Source organism: Eumetopias jubatus, unplaced genomic scaffold, assembly GCF_037043125.1.
Source record: "Eumetopias jubatus isolate StellerSeaLion01/CBP00866 unplaced genomic scaffold, mEumJub1_p1.0 scaffold_10, whole genome shotgun sequence".
NCBI classification, from domain to species: domain Eukaryota; kingdom Metazoa; phylum Chordata; class Mammalia; order Carnivora; family Otariidae; genus Eumetopias; species Eumetopias jubatus.
In genome coordinates, this window is record NW_028274816.1 from 127,522,191 (window position 1) to 127,543,556 (window position 21,366).

At 52.5% G+C, this 21,366-nt stretch overlaps 1 protein-coding gene across 1 annotated transcript in view; it reads right to left on the reverse strand.

Annotated features, from left to right (window-relative positions):
- Positions 1-10,551, reverse strand: part of PITPNA (phosphatidylinositol transfer protein alpha) — a 40,577-nt gene extending 30,026 nt beyond the window's left edge. The window contains exons 1-3 of the mRNA XM_028109235.2: positions 10,304-10,551; positions 6,373-6,403; positions 812-957 (exon numbers count right to left, since the gene is read on the reverse strand). Of these exons, the coding sequence (XP_027965036.1) occupies positions 812-957; positions 6,373-6,403; positions 10,304-10,323 (197 nt within the window). The 5' untranslated portion in view covers positions 10,324-10,551. The remainder of the gene's footprint in view (positions 1-811; positions 958-6,372; positions 6,404-10,303) is intronic.
- Between the last annotated feature and the right edge of the window lie 10,815 nt (positions 10,552-21,366).

Sequence of the window (21,366 nt, forward strand, 5' to 3'; positions counted from 1 at the left end):
CCAGAGTCCTGGGATCAGGCCCCACGTCGGGCTCCCTGCTCAGTGGAGAGCCTGCTTCTCCCTCTCCCTCTGCTTGCCTCTCTGCCTACTTGTGTTTTCTCTCTCTCTGTCAAATAAATAAATAAAATCTTTAAAAAAAAAAAAAAATAAATAAATAAATATTTATGCCTGTGATCCACAGAGAGGTACCAAAATTTCTCTGGTAACCTGATTTTACAATATCAGAATTTAAAATACTACCTGTCCCACAGTTTCACTTTTAGGAGCATTTACTATAAATTTACACACATAAATACAGCAAGAAGGAACCTTATGGGAATACCGTACGTCAGTATCTGGACATGACTGTAAGCACCCACCAAGGGAGGGCTGGTGAAGCGAGCTCCAGCACCCCGGCAGGCGTGCTCTGCAAGAACAGGGCAGGGTGCGCGGACGGCGGAGGGCAGCTCTGGTGACAGGCAGCAGGGGAGCAACGTCAAGAACAGTGTGTAGACTCTAATCTCATGTCCATCCGAGAACAAGAAAGTGGAGCGCCCATTTACACACCCACACACACCCCTATACTCACAGACAACTTAGAAACTAAACTCTACCACCTCCGGGGACTAGGAGCCTGGTTGGGACAACTATTTTATTTAAAAAAAATGTAAAAAAAAAAAAATCTTTAAATGAGCAAAGGAGAACCACTCACATGCACTCTCACTGGTGAAGCAACCTGAGCACCCAGCTCAGGACCCGGAAACCCCCCAATTATCCATTATGTCCACTTCAATGCCTGGCCGCCCTTTGGCTCTGCTGCTCAGCCACATACCTCTGTAAGTGGTAGATCTTGTGTGTGTACTGGCCTTTCTCACCGTCCTTCTCATAGGGCTCGTTCACCAGGACCTCCACGCCTTCTCCGCCACCCGTTTCATTTTTGCTGGCCTCAGCCACAGAATACAGCTGCCCTACTTGATACTAAAGGGATAGAGAGACAGGAGTTATCGTCAGGGCAGAATTCTCAACAGGTGCACACAGTCCAGTTACCAGCATCTGTCCAAAGACACCACTCTGGGATCCCTGCCCCCCCCGCACCCTCCTTATTCTGCAGTTCCACATGGGACCTTGCCCTAATCCACCCACAGCAACTATGAACGCTGCTCTGTGGCCTCTCCTTAGCTATCAGACTAATTTCCTCCTTCCCATCTTTACATCCTCCATCAAGGCTTAAGGAGGCAGGAGACTATTCTTCACCTCACACCACTATCCAGAAAGGTAGCTTTTTCCCTGAATCTGCCTCTGGTATTAAGACCCTAAAACAAGATCTGGGTTTGCTGCTACAAGTCTCTTTATCCCATTCATTTGAACAGATCCTAACACATGACTTCTTGTTAAAGAAAGTTGCCCCAGTGCTCTGTGAAATCCACAACCTCTGCTGTAAACTGGCTCATCTACTTATTTTTTCTCCAGTGTTGCGCAGCTCATCACCCTGCCTGCAGCTCAGAGAACAGTCTTGCAGGCAACCAAACCTCCAGATGCTTTCCAGAATCCTGGTAGGGCTGAAGCAAGTGCCCTGTTTCCCATAATGGATAACATAGATTCCTACCCCACAGTATGTACCTTTAATCCCAATTTGACAAGTGCACCCTCTGTTTTGGCACTTACTAGATGGCAAGGACCTAGTTTTCCTTTATGTGGGTCATAGGCCATCTAGCAAGTCACTGGTCAAGATTACTGGCCTCCTCTAACCCCCTCAGGACAACTCAGTGTTAGGACCAATGACCTGAGCACTGCCCAGGCCTGGCCCTTCTGCTCCCTGCTCTTTGAGGGCACCTGTTCGGAGGGAAAAATAAGAAAAAAAGAATAAACAGCAACAGTTAATGCAGGAAGTTACATCTATACCAAAGGATGCCTTCTCCCTATCACCGCCAGTGCCACCAGGAACAACGGTTTAGGGAGTATGAGAAAAAAAAAAGATACTTGATTACGCTGGGGGTGTAAAGGTTTTCCTCACCCTCTACATCCCCTCCCCAAACTCCTGGGACTCCCAGGAAGGACAGACAAGGGTTTTTCTCCTTTTGAAATGAAACTAGAGAGGCTGCATCTCTGGGTGGCTGCCGCGGACACCACTGCCTGCAAGAAACAAGGAGCAGAGGCAACTTCCAGGGCTGCTTCACCTCAAACTTGGAAGCCTGCTGCTCTGGGCGGCTTCACAATCACCGCAGGGAAATTTCTGGGCAAAGGGCGAAAGGGGAAGCAGCACACCAGGACAATTCACCGTTCACCATAAAACTGAGAGCCCTAACTTCCAAAGTAAAAACCCAGTCAGTACAAAATGCCAAGGAAAGGCCCAGGCGAGCAATCAAGGCTCAGGTAATCCCATAAAGAGAAACATCTGGGTGTAAGCCAGCCACCTTGACCTTGCTAATCCTGAGCAACATCAGTGCTGCTTCAATGCCCCCAGGGAACACCAAGCTGTCTCTGTGCTTTTCCAAGTCCACCCCTTGGCTGAGGCGAGACGAAACCCCCATCAAGTGGGTCAGTGTTTGGCTAAGCGAGGGGTTCCTAAGAAGGAACGTTAATTCTGTTTTAAAGAAGAGTCATGGGCGCCTGGTGGCTCAGTCGTTAAGCATCTGCCTTCAGCTCAGGTCATGGTCCCAGGGTCCTGGGATCGAGCCCCACGTTGGGCTCCCTGCTCTGCGGGAAGCCTGCTTCTCCCTCTCCCACTCCCCCTGCTTGTGGTCCCTCTCTCGCTGTGTCTCTCTCTGTCAAATAAATAAATAAAATCTTTAAAAAAAAAAGAAGAAGAAGAAGAAGAGTCATAAGAACATCTAACCACTGAATCAGGAATCCTAAAGGGCAGGCTGAAGAAGGGGCCTGGTCGGGGTGACTGGGTGGTCGGCTGGTGCTGCTGTTTGGGGAGGGGCCCCCCCGGCAGAGACTAATCCCCTTCACTTGCAGGAATCAGAGGAATCAGAGGGCAAGCTCTAAGAGGATCAGTCTGTTGGCTGGCATCTTCCCCCTTTAATCTCTCCTGATATTCTGATCCTTTAATCCCAATGAGACAAGTGAAGGGAGATTTGTTAATCCAAAGGGGTTAAGTAAGGCTGGCCTCCATAAGCTACAAGTGAGGGACACTTTTCATGTCAAAGGCTTCCCTTTGGCACAGTGGCTCCGTACCATGGGAAAGCAGAAAGCAGCCACACTCGGATGGGGGTGGGGGTCAGACCATTACATCAGATAAAGAGCCCCAAGGAGGCAAGACCAGGATTCCAGCCTCCTCAGGCCTAGGACAATGATGTCTGCCCTTGTCCCAAAGAACTAAGACACTCAGCTAAGAAAAATAGAGATTCTATCACTGCGAGTGGGAGCCCAGGAAGATGCAGCAGGTGGGCCTGAGACACTGACAAAAAACATTATCATGAAAAACAGCACAGCTGTTGGGCTTACCCATGTGACCCTGCTGGGCCAGGTACCACAGGGGAATGGTACCATACATTTCTGGAAACAGGAAGTAAACCAGCTCTGCCCACATGGAAAGGGGTGGGCCTATCTAAGCCAGGAACCACTGGCGGACACACCGCTGTCAAACAGCCAGGGCTTTCGTGCTCTGCAGCAGAATGCCTAGAAACCCCATGCCATATTAGGCCAAAGGCTCTGGCCAGAGAGAAGCTAATTGCGCCCTAGAATATTGATTCAGACCATCAGGATGGTTATAAAGCCATGGTCTTCTCTTTTCTCTTTCTTTTCTTTCCCAACCTACAACAGAAAGCCCTGAGGGGAGCCTGGCTGGCTCAGTGGGAAGAGCATGCGACTCTTGATCTCAAGGTCATGATTTCAAGCCCATATTAGGTCTAGAGATTACTTAAGGAAGGAAGGAAAGAAAGAAAGAAAGAAAGAGAGAGAGAGAGAGAGAGAGAGAGAGAGAGAGAGAGAGAAAGAAAGAAAGAAAGAAAGAAAGAAAGAAAGAAAGAAAGAAAGAAAGACAAAGAAAAGAAAGAAAGAAAGAAAGAAAAGAAAGAAGGAAGGAAGGAAGGAAGGAAGAAAAAAGAAAAGAAAAGAAAAGAAAAAAGAAAGAGAAAGAGAAAGAAAGAAAGCCCGCCCTGAGGGCCTCAAATCAAGGCTTTCAATTAGGAAGTGCTGGACTGTTCCCATGGGAACCGTGAGTCAGGCTGGGGCTTTTGATAAAGACTGAAAAGGCTGATCATTACTTGTTTCTTCTCTGGCTTCCCCATTCAAGATTTTCTGATCTTCTGGAACTAAGGTTCAAGCCATCAGAAAAGCAGCTCTGGGGCACTGGCTGGTTCAATCAGTGGAGCGTGCAACTCTTGATCCCAGGGTTTTAAGTTCAAGCTCCATGGCAGGTGTAGAGATTACTTAAAAATAAAAAATCTTAGAAAAAGCAGCTCCTGCTTCCCCCATACCCAGGCCATGCACTTGCTTCCTCATCAGTGGTTTCTAGCTGAGAACAGGTTGACCATTCCCAGGCAGAAAGATGAATCCTAACCAGCGCTTACTTCCCAAGCTTCTTTAGGCTCTGTTCACCCCTCCCCATCACTTCCTCAATACTACAGAAAAGCTGCCAATTGCAGATGCTCTCAAGGTGAGTTCCTCTTTTCCTCCTTGCTTGGCCCCATCATAAATCATCTCCAGGCTTATGCAGAGCAGCCAATACTGCTGCCGAACAGTCCTGGCTCTCCTGGATTGGCCACACGTCTCAGAAACATTTCCATCCTCGTTCAGTCAAGATACTCCCTGTGAAAAGATCCATTTCATCCCAAAATGCACACTGAGGTACTCCCGAGTTTGGGGAGACATCTTCCTGACTGGGGGGGTGGGATCATCCTGTTGAGAGAGTGTTACTGGACCCCCAAGAGGTGAGTTTTAGGGCAAGGGACATGCTGGGCCTTCCTGCTCGGCCTCCTGGTTTGGAAAATCACCACTTTTATTTTTCACAAAGAGAGCAAGGCCCCTGAAGGAGGTGGGTCAAGCCAACACCTGCTGGCCTAAGCACACGGTTCCCAGGGCCCAGGTACATGTCAGGTGCCTCCAGGGACAGCAACACCTATCCTTTCCAGGCCCTCTCCCCAGCTTCCCAGTCTCGTTTCTCTTATGCTCCTCTCCCAAAACTCCCAGAGCGTGTTCGAGGCCCATCTCTGGCTCCTTCTCCCAGATCTCCACAGCTCTTATTAGATGTGTAGCTCACCACAGGAGACAATCCTCTAGAGGGCCAATACCTGCCCACCCCTTCTGGGGCCAGGAAACTCGGATATTTGTCTCATCTAAAGTGTGCTGCAGGCTCTGTTGGCCTGATTTCATTTTTCAAAGGTCCATTTCATATTTGGAACAGAGTGTAAGTTATCACAGAAGCTTCATGCTGACACCACAGGAAAGATGATGACTAGGGCACCACACCGGCTGACAAACTTCACCCAAACTGGAGCCTGGCTAGAAGCTGGGGGGCGGGGGGGGAGGGGTGCAAAGAACAGGCTGCGCCAGGAGAGGAGAGTGGAGGAAGTTCAAAGGAAGGGTGGGACAAGGGAGGCTCTATGACAGTTTTCTGCCATCCAAGAGACTATTCTGAGTCAGCATGGCCTATGAACCTTCTGCTGGCAAATCCTGCCAGGTCCCCATACACAGGAGCATTTGGCCTAAAACTATGAAAGGACAGAGGGCAAGCCAAGCCCATTTGTTATTCCCTGCCCTCTGTAAGAGGATTCTGGGCCTTGGTCTTCCCAGCGGTCACCTAGAATGTGGCTAGGGAGGGCCTCGGAGATTTCCTGCCCTACTGGTTTGTTGCACAACCAGAGAGAGCCATGCACACTTCCCAGTTGTGTCATGGAGGTCCCAGAAATCCCCTCACACACTCAATCCCCTCAATAAAATGATCCCAAACAGGCACAGTCCTAGCAGGTAAAAAAGGGGCTCGTTTAGGGGCACCTGGGTGGCTCAGTCGTTGAGCGTCTGCCTTCGGCTCGGGTCATGATCCCAGGGTCCTGGGATCGAGCCCCACATCCAGCTCCCTGCTCGGCGGGAAGCCTGCTTCTCCCTCTCCCACTCCCCCTGCTTGTGTTCCTGCTCTCGCTGTGCCTCTCTCTGTCAAATAAATAAATAAAATCTTAAAGAAAAAAAAGGGGGGGGTGCTCGTTTAATCCCTAGTCAAAGTCACCTAGCAGGCCAACAGCTTAAGGCAGGTGGCACAGATATAAAAAATAAGTGCCTTCCTTCGACAGAAAGTGGCACCAGGAAAATTCTCATCATGTACTGATTATCTCTAAGTTAGAACAACCATGAAAACTGCATGAAGAGTATGGGCCACTTGGAGCCCAACTTAGCTAATGGTCACAAGCAATTATATACAACTATAAATAAAAAGGAAGAAAAGGAACTTACCTCATCTACAGACACAGGCAGGATGACTCGACTATAAGAGAGGGAAAAGAGTATCAACTTCAGGCTCCGAATGCTGCCCAACGTTCTTACAGCATCATCTCAGAACAGTATTAAATGTTTTGTTGCACATGACATATACTGTCAAAAACCCAGCAGAGAATGGCCCCCTGAGTGCTTTGAGGCAGGATCATCTGTGCCCTTCAGGTCCCATTTAGAACCCTATGATTCAGTGCAAACCTGTCCCTCTACCAGCTACTTCCCAGGCCTCTGACTCACATTTGGAGCTGTCCTTTTCTCCCTCTCCCCCACTAACATCTTTCCCAGCAAAACAAGGACCCATCCCTGCAAACTCTGAAGCCAAGATGAGGAGTCAGACCTGAAGAATCAGGCCCTGGGGATTTCATCTCTATGGGCCCCATCTCCTAACAATAGCCCTCGAGGTGGAAGGCTAGGAAGGGGCCACGCTCCTTCGGCGCTTACTCACCCTAAGAGCACATACCAACCATCTCTGCTCTGGGGCAGGACACTGCAATACAAGCTCCTGTCACAAAGCCACCAAGAGCGGACACTCTACTCGTGTCCTGACCTCCAGAAGCTGTCCAGAGGCACCCCAACTGACTGCTTTCTTTTTCTTCTCCATTTCAGGGAACACCTTTTGTTGGAGGTACCGTCAGTAGGCTGACACAAAAGCCACGGCCTGCAAGGTCCCGCACCAGTCAGAATCCACAGAGGTACGAGGGCTGGTGGTAGAGCAACAGCTAAGCCCCAGTTCAAAGCTGTGAGGTCAGAGAGCTGAGACAAAACCACAAATCATGCCAGCTCCCGAGCTTAGATTCTCAGTTCCCAGACCTTAGCTGGAACCCACTGGAGCCTTCCGCCCCTTGCACTCTTGGTGAAGCATGAGCTGCTATGTTCTCCTTCCTATGCAGTGGTTCCAACAATTGGGATCTGTGTTCCAGGCTGGTAAATAGTCCACTCGCTATTTTCTAAACCCACGAAGGTCCCCCATGTAGCAAGAAGCACACAAGGGTCTGAGAAAAACACCTCACTAAGGGCAAGGCACACAGCAGCAAAATAGCAGGAAAACCAAAATGGGCTTCAAGGCCTTACTGCCTGCTAACCCACCTCCTCTAGAGTGACCCCAGTGACACAAATCCTGCAGGTTACTGGGTTAATGTGGCCACAGTCACCCTCCTCCCATCAGAGAAAGCCAACAGTGCAGAAAAATACGTTCAACTTGGAGGCCATAACTTCTGCACCCTCAGAAGAAACTTCCTAGAAAACAATACGCCTTTTATCTTCAAGAACAGCAGTAAGCATCACATCCAAGAATTTGCCAAAATCAAATCAAGGAGAATCCTGTTAGAGGAAGTGTTGGAAAAATCAACAGGGAAAACTTCAGGTCCTTCGTGGGCACCAAGTCTCCCCCTCAAAAGAGACCAGCATCAGCCAGTTCCTGACAGGACGCTCCGAGGCTGCTTACATCACAGCTGCACGCCCAGACATTTCTCCCTGGCTCCTTAGGAACAAAACCACTTTCAGCAGCAAGAGCGTGCAATTCCAAAGGATAGGGCCACAGGGGCAGTGCTGGGCTGAGACTGGAGCCGTGCTCACTTCAGTGTGACCTTCACTTCCACCCTTCCCCGAGCTGCAGCACTGCAGCCACCGCCAAGTGTCTCGGATGCCCCCCTCCTCGTCCCCTGCCCCAGGATGCACACTCGGGGCATAAGTCAGGCAGGAAGGAAACGCCGATGCCAAGCAGGCTCTGCATCCCCAGCACCTTGGACCTTTCCCTGGCAGGCTTCAAGGGCAGAAGAACAAAGAATGGGAAGGAAGGACCTCTCTTCAAAACTCACTCAGAGCTCTTCCGAAGCTCCCTTCCCTGCCTGACCTTCTTCACAGAACTACAGGTTTCTATAGACTCTAGGATTCATTTGGGAACAGAAAAAAAGATCAGGAGAATGGGAAAAGCCCGCTGTCTGGACAATCAAGATTAAAATCCAAAGTGCTGGGGCACCTGGGTGGCTCAACCAGTTGAGCATCCAACTCTTGATATCGGCTCAGGTCATGATCTTGGGGTCCTGGGATCGAGTCCCACATCAGGCTCTGTGCTCAGCCGGAGTCTGCTTGAGATTCTCTCCTCTCTCTCTCTCTCTCTCTCTCTCCCTCTCCCCCCCCACTCACTCTCTCTCTCTAAAATAAATAAATAAAATCTTTAAGAAATAAATAAAAAATAAATAATAAAATCCAAAGTGTACTACTCCCTCCTCCTGTTGGGATCCCAAGGTTCTTCCTCCTCACCATATAAAGCTCAGAGCTCTGGATCAACATCATCCTGGATGTCAAGAACTAGAAGTGGAGGGGCTTCAAAATGATGCTGTTCAGATGAAGTGTCAAGCTGGGATGACACCTGGGTCTCTGCTCCCTTTGTTATCCAAAGCTCCATACTATGTCCTAAATCTCCTGAACACCTCCAAGGAGCAAGCCACATGGAATGGGGCAAAGTGCTTTCAGTGACAACATGGAAACAGCCCTCTGCACACCTGCCTGGGTACCAACTGAGTTCTACCAGTTGCTCTGGGACATCTCCCACTTCTGGACTTCTGGGCTTCTGACCCAGAGCTGCCCACTTGCCCTCCCTTCCAGCGCAAGCAGTTTCACTGTAAATTCTGCACATATACATTCGACCTCTCCTCTTTGGGGGGAAAAAAGAAGTCTTGAAATGTTTACTTGGAACCATTAGCTTCAGTGATCAGTCATCTAGTGTTTGAAAGATTTAGCAATTTAAACATCCCACCCGGTCATCTGATCCCCCGGATTTCAGGCGCAAGCCTATCTCCCTGCAACACCTGCCAGAAGTCACTCGTCTCCCACCCCAGTCACTACTCCAGAACTCCCGCACCCTTCACTGTCTGTCATCAATTAATGGCTTTATGGGAACCTTCTCAAGTCCTCAAAGCAATTTCTCTATCCTCTTTGCACCAAGACTAAGAATGCCCTAGAGACAGGCTGCCCCTGTCCCCCAAACCCTACTCCAATATGTGTACTTGTTACATATATTCACAAACCTATGCCCTCTCCAAACTGTCCTCTACCCTGGTAACATGCCAGCCCTCTCCATCACTCTAGCGCCCACAAATCAGCTCCTCACCAATATTTTCTGGACTCCTCACCCAAGTGTCCCCAAGTCCCAAGCAAACATCCTGAGCTTCTCTCCAAGCTCCTCCTCCTCTGCACCGACCACTTGGGTACCACGTCATGCCACCGGTCCCCTCTGCTATCTTTTCAGACCCTTCCCGTCACCCAAGCCTGGCCCTAACTCCCTGCTCCTTCTCCTCTGTGCACTTATCACCATCCCTCCCCTGAAGCCTACGGCGGCCACTCCTCATACTGCAGGTTCCCTCACGCTCCTCGCCATCATCCCAGCTCCGTTCCTGAAGCTGTCTAACCACTCCTTGGTCCCTGAAGCCTATTCCTCCTTCCCCCGCCAGTCCCCTCAGCCACTCTTGCAGTTCTGGCGGGCCCTTCCGTCCCTCAGCCCCACGGTAGCGCCGCCCCACAGCTCCATCCCCTCAGCCCCTCTTCATGCCCTGTTGGCTCTCACTGTCCCCTTGACCCCGTCTCAGGCCCTGTCCAGCCCTCACTGTCCCCTCGGCCTCTCCTCAGGCCTATTCGGCCCTCACGGTTCCTCAGGCCCCACCGCAGGAGCTGTCCGTATCTCTCTATCCCCGTTGGTCCCACCTCAGGCCCTGTCCGGCCCTCACGGGTCCCCTCAGCCCCTGCTGGGCCGCCCAACAGCCCATCCATTGCTCTGCAGCCCCTCGGGCCGCGTCCGGCCACTGCATCCCCTCCGCCAGGCCATCGAGCTCCCTGATCGTCATCCCCGACTCTCCCTTCCTCCTCGCTTCCGCACGGCCCGCCGGACACTCACTACTCCTTGAGCAGCACCATGTCGCTCCGCAGCTCGGCGGCTGCCTGCTGCCCGCCCGGCCTCCCGCCCGCTTCCCGGCGGCCGCTCTCCCCGTGGCCCGGCCCGGCCCGGCTGCCTGTGCGCCTTCGTCGTGGTCTGCTCAGTCCCCGCCGCTCTCGCTGCGGTCGCCGCGCCGGCTCCTGCCGCCCCGGCCTTGCCGTCTCCCGCGCCGCTGCCGACGCCGCCCGGAGCTCCGGTTCCGCAGCGCCGCGCGGGGGCGGGGCGTCTCTGCGGCAACCAAAGCGTCACACGCAGCGCTGCGCGCTGACCTCAGCGCAAAGGCGGAGCCTTCTCGGGCCCGCCCCCTCCCGTCCTTAAATGGGCCGTGGCGTCGGCTTCAGCGTCGGAGGTGGGCCCCCTGCAGGCGCACGACCCGGGTAGTAGACGGAGCGGACATCAAGGTGTCGGGTGGGACCTAGGTGTGAGTGTTCTGTACCCGTAGGCACGGTCCCCTCCGTGCGTTGGGTTGAGATCCAGGAAAGGGTTGTGCTAAGAAAACAAATTTACGTGCGAATGCTCTCCTAAGTACTTGATTCCTCAAGACATCGCTACCAGAAAAAGTTACCATTACTGTCCGCCTTTACAGGTGAAGAGGAGGTGGAGGTTAAAAGACTTGCTCAAGTTGATAATGAGCATGTGATGGAGATTTTCACCCAGCAGTCTCAGTGTGATGTCATTCATCCAATAAGTATTTGCAAAGTACCTGCTGTGGACCCAAAACCTGTGCTTTCGTTGAGAGAGTAAACAAGAGAGATTCGAGAAAAGGCCCGTGAGTGGTAAAACACAGGCTTGGCGGGATTATACTGGAGGTATGGTCAGCAAAAGCTTCCTGGAAGGAGAGGGTTGGGTTTGGGGATAGGGTGTTTTTTTGTTTTTGTTTTTGTTTTGTTTTGTTGGTCTTTTTTGTTGTTTCTTTGTTTTGTTCCTAAGGTTTTTTTTTTAAAAGATTTTATTTATTTATTTGACAGAGAGAGACACAGCGAGAGAAGGAACACAAGCAGGGGGAGTGGGAGAGGGAGAAGCAGGCTTCCCGCGGAGCTGGGACCCCAATGTGGGGCTCTACCCCAGGATCCTGGGATCATGACCCCAGCCAAAGGCAGACGCCCAATGACTGAGCCACCCAGGTGCCCCAAGATTTTTTAAATATTTTATTTATTTATTTATTTGAGAGAGAGAATGAGATAGAGCATGAGAGCGGGGAGGGTCAAAGGGAGAAGCAGACTCCCTGCTCAGCAGGGAGCCCAATGCAGGACTCGATCCCGGAACTCCGGGATCATGACCTGAGCCGAAGGCAGTCGCTTCACCAACTGAGCCACCCAGGCACCCAAGATTTTTTTTTTTTTAAGTAATCTCCACACTCAACGTGAGGCTCATACTCCCCACGCAGAGATCAAACGTGGGGCTTGAACTCACCACCAGAGATGAAGAGTTGCATGATGCTCTACCAGCTGAGCCAGCCAGCTGTCGTGTCCCCCCCCCCCCCGGCCAAGAGGTGCTAAGTTGAGATCTAGGAGGGGAAGAGTTTACCAGGCAGGGTGGAGAGAGGGTTGGGGGCAGATAATACAGTTCCTGGCAATGATAAGGTGTTTGGAGTCCATCCTAAGGGGGCTGGGGCCGTTTAAGAGTTTTAAGCAAGTTTGGGGCGCCTGGCAGCTCAGTCATTTAAGCATCCAATTGGTGATTTCGGCTCAGGTCATGATCTCATGGGTCTTGAAATTGAGCCCCATGTGGTGGGCTCCACACCCAACAGGGAGTCTGCTTAAGATTCTCTGTCTCGGGCGCCTGGGTGGCTCAGTTGGTTAAGCGACTGCTTTAGGCTCAGGTCATGATCCTGGAGCCCCGGGATGGAGTCCCGCATCGGGCTCCCTGCTCGGCAGAGAGTCGGCTTCTCCCTCTGTCCCTCTTGTGCTCTCTATCTCTCATTCTCTCTCTCTCAAATAAATAAAATCTCTTAAAAAAAAAAGATTCTCTCTCTCCCTCTGCCCCCCCCACCGCCCATGCACGTGAACTCTCTTGCTCTCTCTCTCTAAAATAAACAAATCTTTAAAAAAAGAAGTTTAAGCAAGTTTGGTGTTTGAAGGCTCACTCTGAGGGGTGGGTGGAGAGGGGATGGAAGGGGCCAGAGCAGAGGCATGGAGACCAATTAGGAGGCCTCTTGGGGAAGTCCAGGTGAAGATGGCCTAGGACAGTGATGGGAAAGGGCAGGGGAGGGAAGCAACTCAAGAGGTAATATCTGTAGGGTTTGTTGACTAATTGGCTGAGAGGGAGAAAGGGAGAAAACCACCCAGGTTTCTGACCTGGGAGCCTGGCTGGACAGTACTGCCTTCAGGAGAACACCGGAAAGGTAGATTTACACAGAGGAAGATAATGACTCCAGTGTTGGACTTGAGGGACAGCCAGGTGATGGTGAGCAGGCTGCCCAAGATAGGGACCTGGGAAGGGAGGGTGCAGCAGGTGGCACATTGCTGGCAAGCCATGACGGGTACCTCAGCAGAGCCCTGAGTATTGCACATGTCGGCCACTCCTTCGTCAAATCGTAAAGTAGGCACGTGGATTGCCCCAGAAATCCAAGTCCAAGCCCCTTGAAGGAAGGCCAAGAGAAGAGGTATCATTTTTTTTTAAGGTTTTATTTATTGAGGGGCGCCTGGGCGGCTCAGTCGTTAAGCGTCTGCCTTCGGCTCAGGTCATGATCCCAGGGTCCTGGGATTGAGCCCCGCATCATCGGGCTTCCTGCTCAGCGGGAGGCCTGCTTCTCCCTCTCCCACTCCCCCTGCTTGTGTTCCCTCTCTCGCTGTCTCTCTCTCTCTGTCAAATAAATAAAAATCTTTTAAAAAAAATTTAAGATTTTATTTATTTATTTATTTGAGAGAGAGAGAGAGCATGAGCAGGGAGGTGACGATAGAAGGAGGTGCAGCGAGCCTGATGTAGGACTTGATCTCAGGACCCTGGGATCATGAACTGAGCCGAAGGCAGACGCTTAATGGACTGAGCCAGCCAGGCGCCTGAGAAGAGGGATTATGACCCAAAGTCCAAGATTAACTGGACTCTGGTCCCCTGACTCCAGTATAGGGCTTTTTCCACTACATAATATCAATGAATGGTTATTTAACAATTGCCATGTGTTGGCTCTTTCCAGAAAGTAACCAAACCCCGCCCTCTGGGAGCCTGCAGTCTAGTTGGGACAACTACATTTACTCATTCACTCAATAAATATTGATTAAGCTCCTGGCCTTATCCTGGGCCTTTTTCTCAGCACTCAGGATAGAGGAGTGACCTAGAAAAACCGGGTCCTTCCCTTGTTCGGTGGGGGGAAGTGAATATAAACAAATACAGAAATAGCCTCAAGTAGTGGTCAACGTTATGGAGAGGCAGGACAGGGGGCGACATTACTTGGGTGGTCAGAGAAGGCTCTTAGAAGAGGCGATGTTTAGACTGAGCCCTGCCTGATGAGAGGAATTATTGCTGAGCTGACTCTTTAGCTAACAAGAGCTGAGACAAGGGGGTTTGGAGGCTGTGCTGGGCAATGGGAAAAGTAAAAAGCAAAGCAAGTGAAACAGCTGAGAAACAGCCTCTGCTCTGAGAGACAGCCAAGGAGAGGCGGCCTCCTGGGCGGCAGAGGTGTGGGAAGCACCCCAGGACAACGGCACCTGAGCCAGATTGGAAGAGGAGATGGCATCTCCAGAGGGGAACTGTTACGTGCAAAGGCCCGGAGGCAGGATTCTACAAGGGCCTCTGGTTAGCAAGTGACGCTTCATGTGTGGGCACACAGGTGGGACTGGGTGCCAAGCTAGGGAACTGTACATCTGTTCCGGGGGCAGGGGCGGCCCCTGAGGGCCTTGAGGAGCCCCCAGTGCTCAGCACCCAGATTCAACTGTCAGTGAGATGTTGCCGCTCTGTGACATCTCTTTGCTGAAACTTTTTAAAGATCTCAGACGTCGTGCCACCTCGCCCCTCTGTGTTTCAGCGTGCATTCTAGAAATAGGAATATTTTCTCGCAAACCCACAATGCCCTTATCATACTTAACAAAATTATAATTTCTTGATATTATCTCCTACCCAGTTCATATTCAGATTTCCCTAATTGTCTCGAAAATACCATTTTACGGTTTCTTTTAGGTAAGTTCAGTGTCTGAACAAGGTCCACGTTTTTTCCCGTACTTTATTTTTAGTTGCTGCGTTACTGACATCTTTTGCTCTAGCAAAGCCGTGCTTCCGCTGTGCTGAGGAGGTAGCCTCACCTCCGGGTGGTGCGGTTCTCTCCAGCTGTGGCCCCCTGGGAGCCCTCAGCTCCACTACGGGGGCAGAGCTCGTGGTGCCCGGTACCTCAGAGTCCCAGCCCTGCCACTTCCCACCTGCGGGAGCTTGTGCAAGTCACCTAACCCCTCCGTGCCTCAGCGTCTTCATTTGTAAAACCAGGCGATGACTGTGCCCGCCTCGCAGGAGTGCTCGCAATCAGAAGACGAGGCGATGTACTTTAAGGATGTCGTGCGACGCATGGCCCGTCTCTACGTCAGCATCCCTGGGGAAGCGGGTGTTGTGAGGAAGGAGGGATGGACACCACTGCCCCCTCAAAACTATTTCTCCATGCTCCAGGCTTAAAATCTCCGAGGGTCCCAGCGATCTTCTGCCTCTTATGTCTCTTTCTTCGTTTCTCCACCCCGCCCCCGTCTCTGTCTGCACCTCTCTGTCTTCTCCCCATCTCTAGCTCCCTCTCCAGCCCTCTCCTCTCTCCGTACCTTTGCCTCCCTCTCTAGCTTCCTTTCTGTTCTCTCTGTCTCTGTCTCTCCTCTCTCTGTCTCGGTTCACCCCTCCTGTGCCTATACGGTCCAGACCCCTCCCTGCCTCTCTCCATCCCTGTGGTCTCAGTCTCCGTCCCGCTGCTCTGGGTGGTGACCTGCAGCCCAGGGTTTCTTCCGTCTCCTCTTCACACCAGTCCCCTTCCCCCGTCTGTGCGCCCTGAGCCCCATCTTGGTCTTCCCCTTGCCCTCACCTTCATGTCTGCGCATCTCGAAGTTCTGCTGCCCGCCCGGTTTCTCTTGGGGGCAGGCCCTGCTGCTGTCTTGGCCACAGCCGCACCTGTAACCCATCTCTGGGGATCTCGGGGAGACTGTGTTTCACTGTTTCCATCTTCTGCTCTGTCCCTTCCTGGCGGGCAAGAGCATGCTCTTCCCCCAGCTTCTCAGCGCGGTTCAGCCTCTTTTCTGTCTGTCTGTCTGTCTCTCTCCCTTTTCAAGTTTCATCTTCCAAATATTGATTGAGCCGCTGTTCCATGCCAGGCCCCATTCTAAGTACTAGAGGTATCACAGTGATCAAAGCAGGGCGTGCGCCAGCTTTCAAGGAGCATTCATTCTGGTGGAGAGACAGACACCAGACAGGAAAAAAAAAAAAAAAAGATAAACGTGTGACCCTGGCTGCTGGGCTGGGTCCATGGGGCAGAGGAGGGTGTCGGCTGGTCCAGGCCATGGGCAGGCACTTGGCCATTAAGGATGGGTTGCTGCTTCTGCCCTGCACTTTGCCTGACAATTCTCTGTCCCTAAGCAGAGACTCCGGCCACTCTAGAAGCCAGACTGGAGTGTTTAACCCACTTGTTCACTCCACAGCATTCATTATGCACCAGGCTAGGGGGAGACAAAAGTAAAAAGAAAAAGGTCCTGGCCCAGGTAGGGCCACAATCTGATGTAAGACAAACGTGTCACCTGCTGGAGTCAAAGAAATAGACAAGCAGTTGCTTTGGGCACTCAAAAGAGGCAAGGAGGCCCTTTACTTACTCCTCTTCTATCTCCCTACCTCTGACAGTGTTTGGCCTGCATACGCTTGAAAGCTATTTGAGCAGCCATGATAATTAAAGGAAAAAATTATTTTTGAGCCAACATTTGAAATTGGGGATTTGGGTTTGGGGGGGCAAAGGGAGAGGGAGAGAGAATCCCAAGCAGTCTCCATGGTCAGTGCAGGGGCCCGACTTGGGGCTTGATCTCACAACCCAGAGATCATGACCTGAGCTGAAATCAAGAGTCGGACACCTAACCGACTGAGCCACCCAGATGCCCCTCAAAATGGGGATTTAAAAAAATAATAATAAAATTTAGGATTTTCAGCTTCTCTCTTTCTCAAAATTTTTAAAAGATTTTATTTGAGAGAGAGAGGGAGCATGTGCACTAGTTGAGGGGCGAGGGGCAGAGGGAGAGGGAGAAGCAGACTCCCTGCTGGGCAGGGAGCCCAACCCTGGACTTGATCCCAGGACCCCGAGATCATGCCCTGAGCTGAAGGCAGATGCCCAAACCGACTGAGCCACCCAGGCTCCCTGGATTTTCAGCTTCTCTTGAAAAAACTCAGAAGATCTGACAACACTAGGCTCGTTTCCACATGGCCATGACGGTGTCATGACTGCCCCTTAGATGGAGGCCGTGGCCTCCAGGTCCCCAGTCCCCTCCCCAGTCCCCCCAGGTCCTCCTGTGTCCCTGCATCACCAGAGACCTTATGCTGTGGCTCCACTTGCATTAGAGAAATATTTCTCTGAGCTGTCTCAACCAAATACGGGAAAAGGACAGGTAGCCACAAAGGGATGTGGCAGGCCATCTACATCCCTCCCCTGGGTCTCAAGCCCCCTCCACCCTAGCAGGGTCAGGAGCCAGGATGCCCCGTCCCTCCCTGGGGTGGGGATCTCCCTGGGGATTCTCTGGGGACACCCAGTGGTGCGCTCTCTTTCTCTTGCTGCCACTGCCCAGGGCCCCGGCAGGAGGATGGCCCACTTGGTAGGAAGTCTCTAGGAGGAGCAGTCATGTCCATGACCACCACCTTAGGACAAAAGAAAAGGGACAAGCGTGAGCTCCCTTTAGAGCCAGAGTTCACCAGGAGCCTTGGTCTTCCCACCCAAGAGGCCCCTTACTCTGTCCCTCCCCCACCTCTTGAAATGGCAGAGCGGAAGGCTAAACCAGCAAAGCTGGGGGATGGCAAGTGCAGCAGGGGGGAGGGGTGGGGGTCAGGGAGCTTGTTTCAGACAAGTGACAGGGAATCTGAGCAAAAGGCAAGGGGCAGAAAGATGTGTGACTTAGAAAGAGACACAGAAGCAGAGGAGGAAGCAGTTCTTAGTCATTCTCAGCATACGTTTATTGAGTGCTTACTGTGTGCCAGGAAGTAAGCCAGGTGCCAGAGACAGCAATGGAGCAGGAAATCAGGGTCTGTTACTGAGTTATGGTGACGCTATTGACCCTGGTTAACTCGGGGAACCGAGGAATCCTCCAGGCACCACTCAGGACCCAGGCAGGCCTTTCCAGCCATGGAAAGGGCCTCAGTGAGGCAAGACTCCCTCCCTCTTCTCTGGCCAGCTGGAGAGGTGGCCCGCAGACGAGCCCCTACACACACACTCCTCAAAACGCAACCACACCGGACGGGCCCCGAACACATCTGAACACACGCATGCACACGCGCGCACACCGAGGCACAGCCGAGCAGTTGTACAGGAGGTGGCATGGCAGTGCTGCCTACAAGCCGTGATCGGAGTCACCCCGCTTGGCATAAACCGTCAGGGTGCCTCAATGTTTACAAATTATCTCAAGAAGCTTTGGGGCCAAATCTCTTAACTAAAATGTGAGGCATAAAAGAAAAACGGACAACAGGACAACTTCTTAAGGCTTTTGCATAGAGAGAGACTTCCCTTCCTTCACCTGGTCCGAGGTGCCTAAAGTAGATGTCTGATTATAAGGATGGGGTTAGGGGAGGGGGTGGTCTTCGCTCCCTGGGCTATCCGCACGCCTTTAGAATCAGAAACGATGCTCTCACTTGTTAGGTACCTACGAAGTACCAAGTAGACCAGTGTGCAAGGGCTGGGTGTCCATGTTCACCTACCTCACGGTGAGGGTATTACCTCCATTTTACAGATAAGGAAACTGAGGCTCAAGACATGCCTAATGTCACCGAGATAGTATTTGTGGTGGGACCTCTAACCTCTGCTCCTCCTTGGCACAGGGAGATGGAGCCTCATTCTGGGATGGGGCTGGGAGCTGCCAGGGGCCCCGGTTGCTCTCAGATCCACCCCAGGAGGCTGAGAATGATGAACTTCAAAGGTGGGCATGCTGTCTGCAGAGACCCACAGGGGCACAGGCGGCGGCTCCCTGCGGACAGAGAGAGCTTTGCCCCGTGGCAGGCCACCCCCCCGGACGATGCCGCACCTCCTTCCTGGCACTACCTCCTCACCCCAGGGCTTGGGTAAGTTAGGGCACGGGTGGAAACAGGCTCACAGAGCCCACCTATTCTCCCTGACCTACCCCCAACCCTGGGAGTGGGTTGCTGCCGCCTATGGAAAACCAACTCCTTCACTTTGGGGGTCTTGGGCTCCAAATCCTCGTAATTCCACCATTTATATGTCCTTTGAGTTGGGCCCCTGGTAATTGGTACAGATAAGGCACCTCACCACCCCAAGAGCCCATGAGAAGCCACTGTATTCTCCTTCAGAGGGAGGGGAGCTGGTGCCCCCCGAAGCCCAGTCCCATGGAGAGGACTTCTCAGAGTTTTCTGACAGGAGCCCCTCACCACAAAGTGCCAACTGCTTGTCTGAACGCCGCCCCCCCAGCCCCCCTACGTATTCACTCAAACTCACATAGGCTGACGTGCAAGTGCATCAGAAATTCCACTGGGCTGAATGTGTTCATGCTGCTGCCTGGGGCAGTCCTGCCTATGTACCCCCAGTACCAGGTGTGGCCCCATTTCAGGGTCCTTGGGGCCCAGGGCAGTATGATGTCCCCTCAGACTACATAGCCCAGGGCCATGACGAGGAGGGCTGAAGCAGACGTTCTTTTGACCAGGCCAATTCCCGGTACAAGCGGGAAAGGAGAAAGAACAAAACAGAAGGGGACCCCCAGGGGCCTGCAACCATACCTGTGACCTTTAGAAGGGTCGGAACCTTCCCCCAGGAGGGTCTGGAGAGAGCCAACCACAAAGGAATGACTAGACTCCTAGACAAGAGTCCAGGGAGACTAGAGAGGGGGACTCCTGACAATGCTCCCGAGGGTGGCGCAGCCCCCTTCCTCACTCCGACTCACTCCAGGTATCACTCCCTGTTCCTTCCCACCGGGAGCCTGAAGAATGCGGGGAGGGGAGGTGGAGACAGAGGTCTGTGGCCCCTTGATGCCCACTGCCTTTGACCAGCCCGTGGTCCCGTCCCCGCCCAGGGCACTCCTCTCAGGGTTGGGGGAGACTTGTTCCCGCAAGCACCCATCAGCCAACACGATTCTATGAAGTAGAGCTCAACCCCCGCTCCAAGGAAGCTCTTGGCTCGGGGAAACGGAGACCATGCCTGGCTTTTTGCTTCCCTTCCCTGGGGCTGTTGCTGGCTGCTCCCAAGGGCCAGATGGGCCCTGGGGCTGGAGCTCTGAATGGAATGTCCTGGTCTGGAGGGCTTTGGATTCTCTGATGACCTCAGAAGCCTCCGAGTACCAGCTCTAATCTTGAGCAAGTGACTGCACCCTCTGGGCCTCGAGTTTTCCAGCTATAAAATAGGGATAGTATCTAACTCCTCGGTTGTTATCACGATTCAAGGATGATAATAGAAAAATATGTAACCCATCAACTCCCTACGGTCAGAGCAGAATGAGGTCTCAAACGTTTGGGGGCACAGGATGGCCGGGGGGGGGGTGTTTAGCCGAATGTAGACTAGGCCAGAGGTCACATTTTTAACAAGCGCCCGAGGTGTTCCTGCCGCAGGCGGCCACTGGGCCTCGCGTGGAGGCCGGCTCCGGCCGCTAAAACTGGTGCTCCCTCTGCAGCACACCGCCCCTGCTCTTGGGGGCCTCACGTCCAGGAACGCGACCAGTGCAGCAAGTGCCTGCTGCTGTAAGAAAACACGCTTGACTTTAACCCCGCGTTTCCCAGATCTGACCATCTTTCTTTTCTCTAAAGTAAGTTCTATGCCCAACGTGGGGCTCAAACTCACAACCCCAGTATCAAGAGTCACATGCTGTACTGACTGAGCCAGCCAGGCGCCCCTGACCGGGAAAGTTTTTTTTGTTTTTAAATGAGAATAATTAACACCTTATAGGAACTAGTGCTCTAAGGAGTGGTTTGGGAAATGTTGATCTAGGTTCTCTCTCCTTTTTAAAAATGTTTGTTTTAAACAAATGGTTTTTGCTTTTTAATGTTTGAGTGGACTGGACTGAAGCCTGGGAAAATGAGGTGTGTTCGAGGTGCTCAACTGTTCACGCAGAGCTCAAATTTGGGCCTGGATCTGTCCCTTCCTGTCCTCCACCAGTTCCCCTCACCGCATTCTGCCTCTGTCTCTTGGAGCCCGAGACCGCATTCTGCCTCTGTCTCTCGGTGTCACCCTTTGTCTTGAGCTCAGGAGGAACCCTCAGGGCAGTTGAGCCAGGAGGAGGAAATCTGAATAAGGGATGGAAAGGGTCAGGATTCGCTGTTTGGCTGGGATAGCGGAGCAGGGGTGGCTCCCACTTCTAAGATGTCTGCACAAGCCCAGTTTGTCTGGGCGCAAGCTCGGGGAATACCGTCTTCTCCTGCCCCAGTGCAGCTCCCAAGATGGCAATCACCCAGAGAGACGGGGAGCGACTGGGTATGACTGGGGCTGGTCAGTGGCAGAAAAATCTTGTCTTGCCTTTTCTTCTCGAGCTCAAAGCAGGCACGTGTAGCCATTAACTGAAATGCTAGCAGGGGCATCCCTTCCCAGGAGGAAAATGGATTTATTGCTTTATAAAAAGGAGTCTGGTAAAACTTAAAAGACCCGAAAGTATAAACCCAAAAACCAACCCACCCTGCTGCGCGCTCCCAGGAAGTCTCAGACACATTTCTGGGGGCAGTCAGGCGGCAGGTGGCTGGACAGCCAGGCCAGCCTGGCAGAGGACAGGGGCCTCTCTCACGTAAACAGCTCCAGGGCCCTGGAGGAGCCCGCCGGCAGGGGGCGCTGTAACCCCACAGCCTCCGACAAGCTCCAGGTCCAGAGCGAGGCGGCCTCCAGGCCCCAGGGCCTGTAGCGGGGCTCCGGGAGAATAGGGGCAGACACCCAGAGCCCACACCTCAGC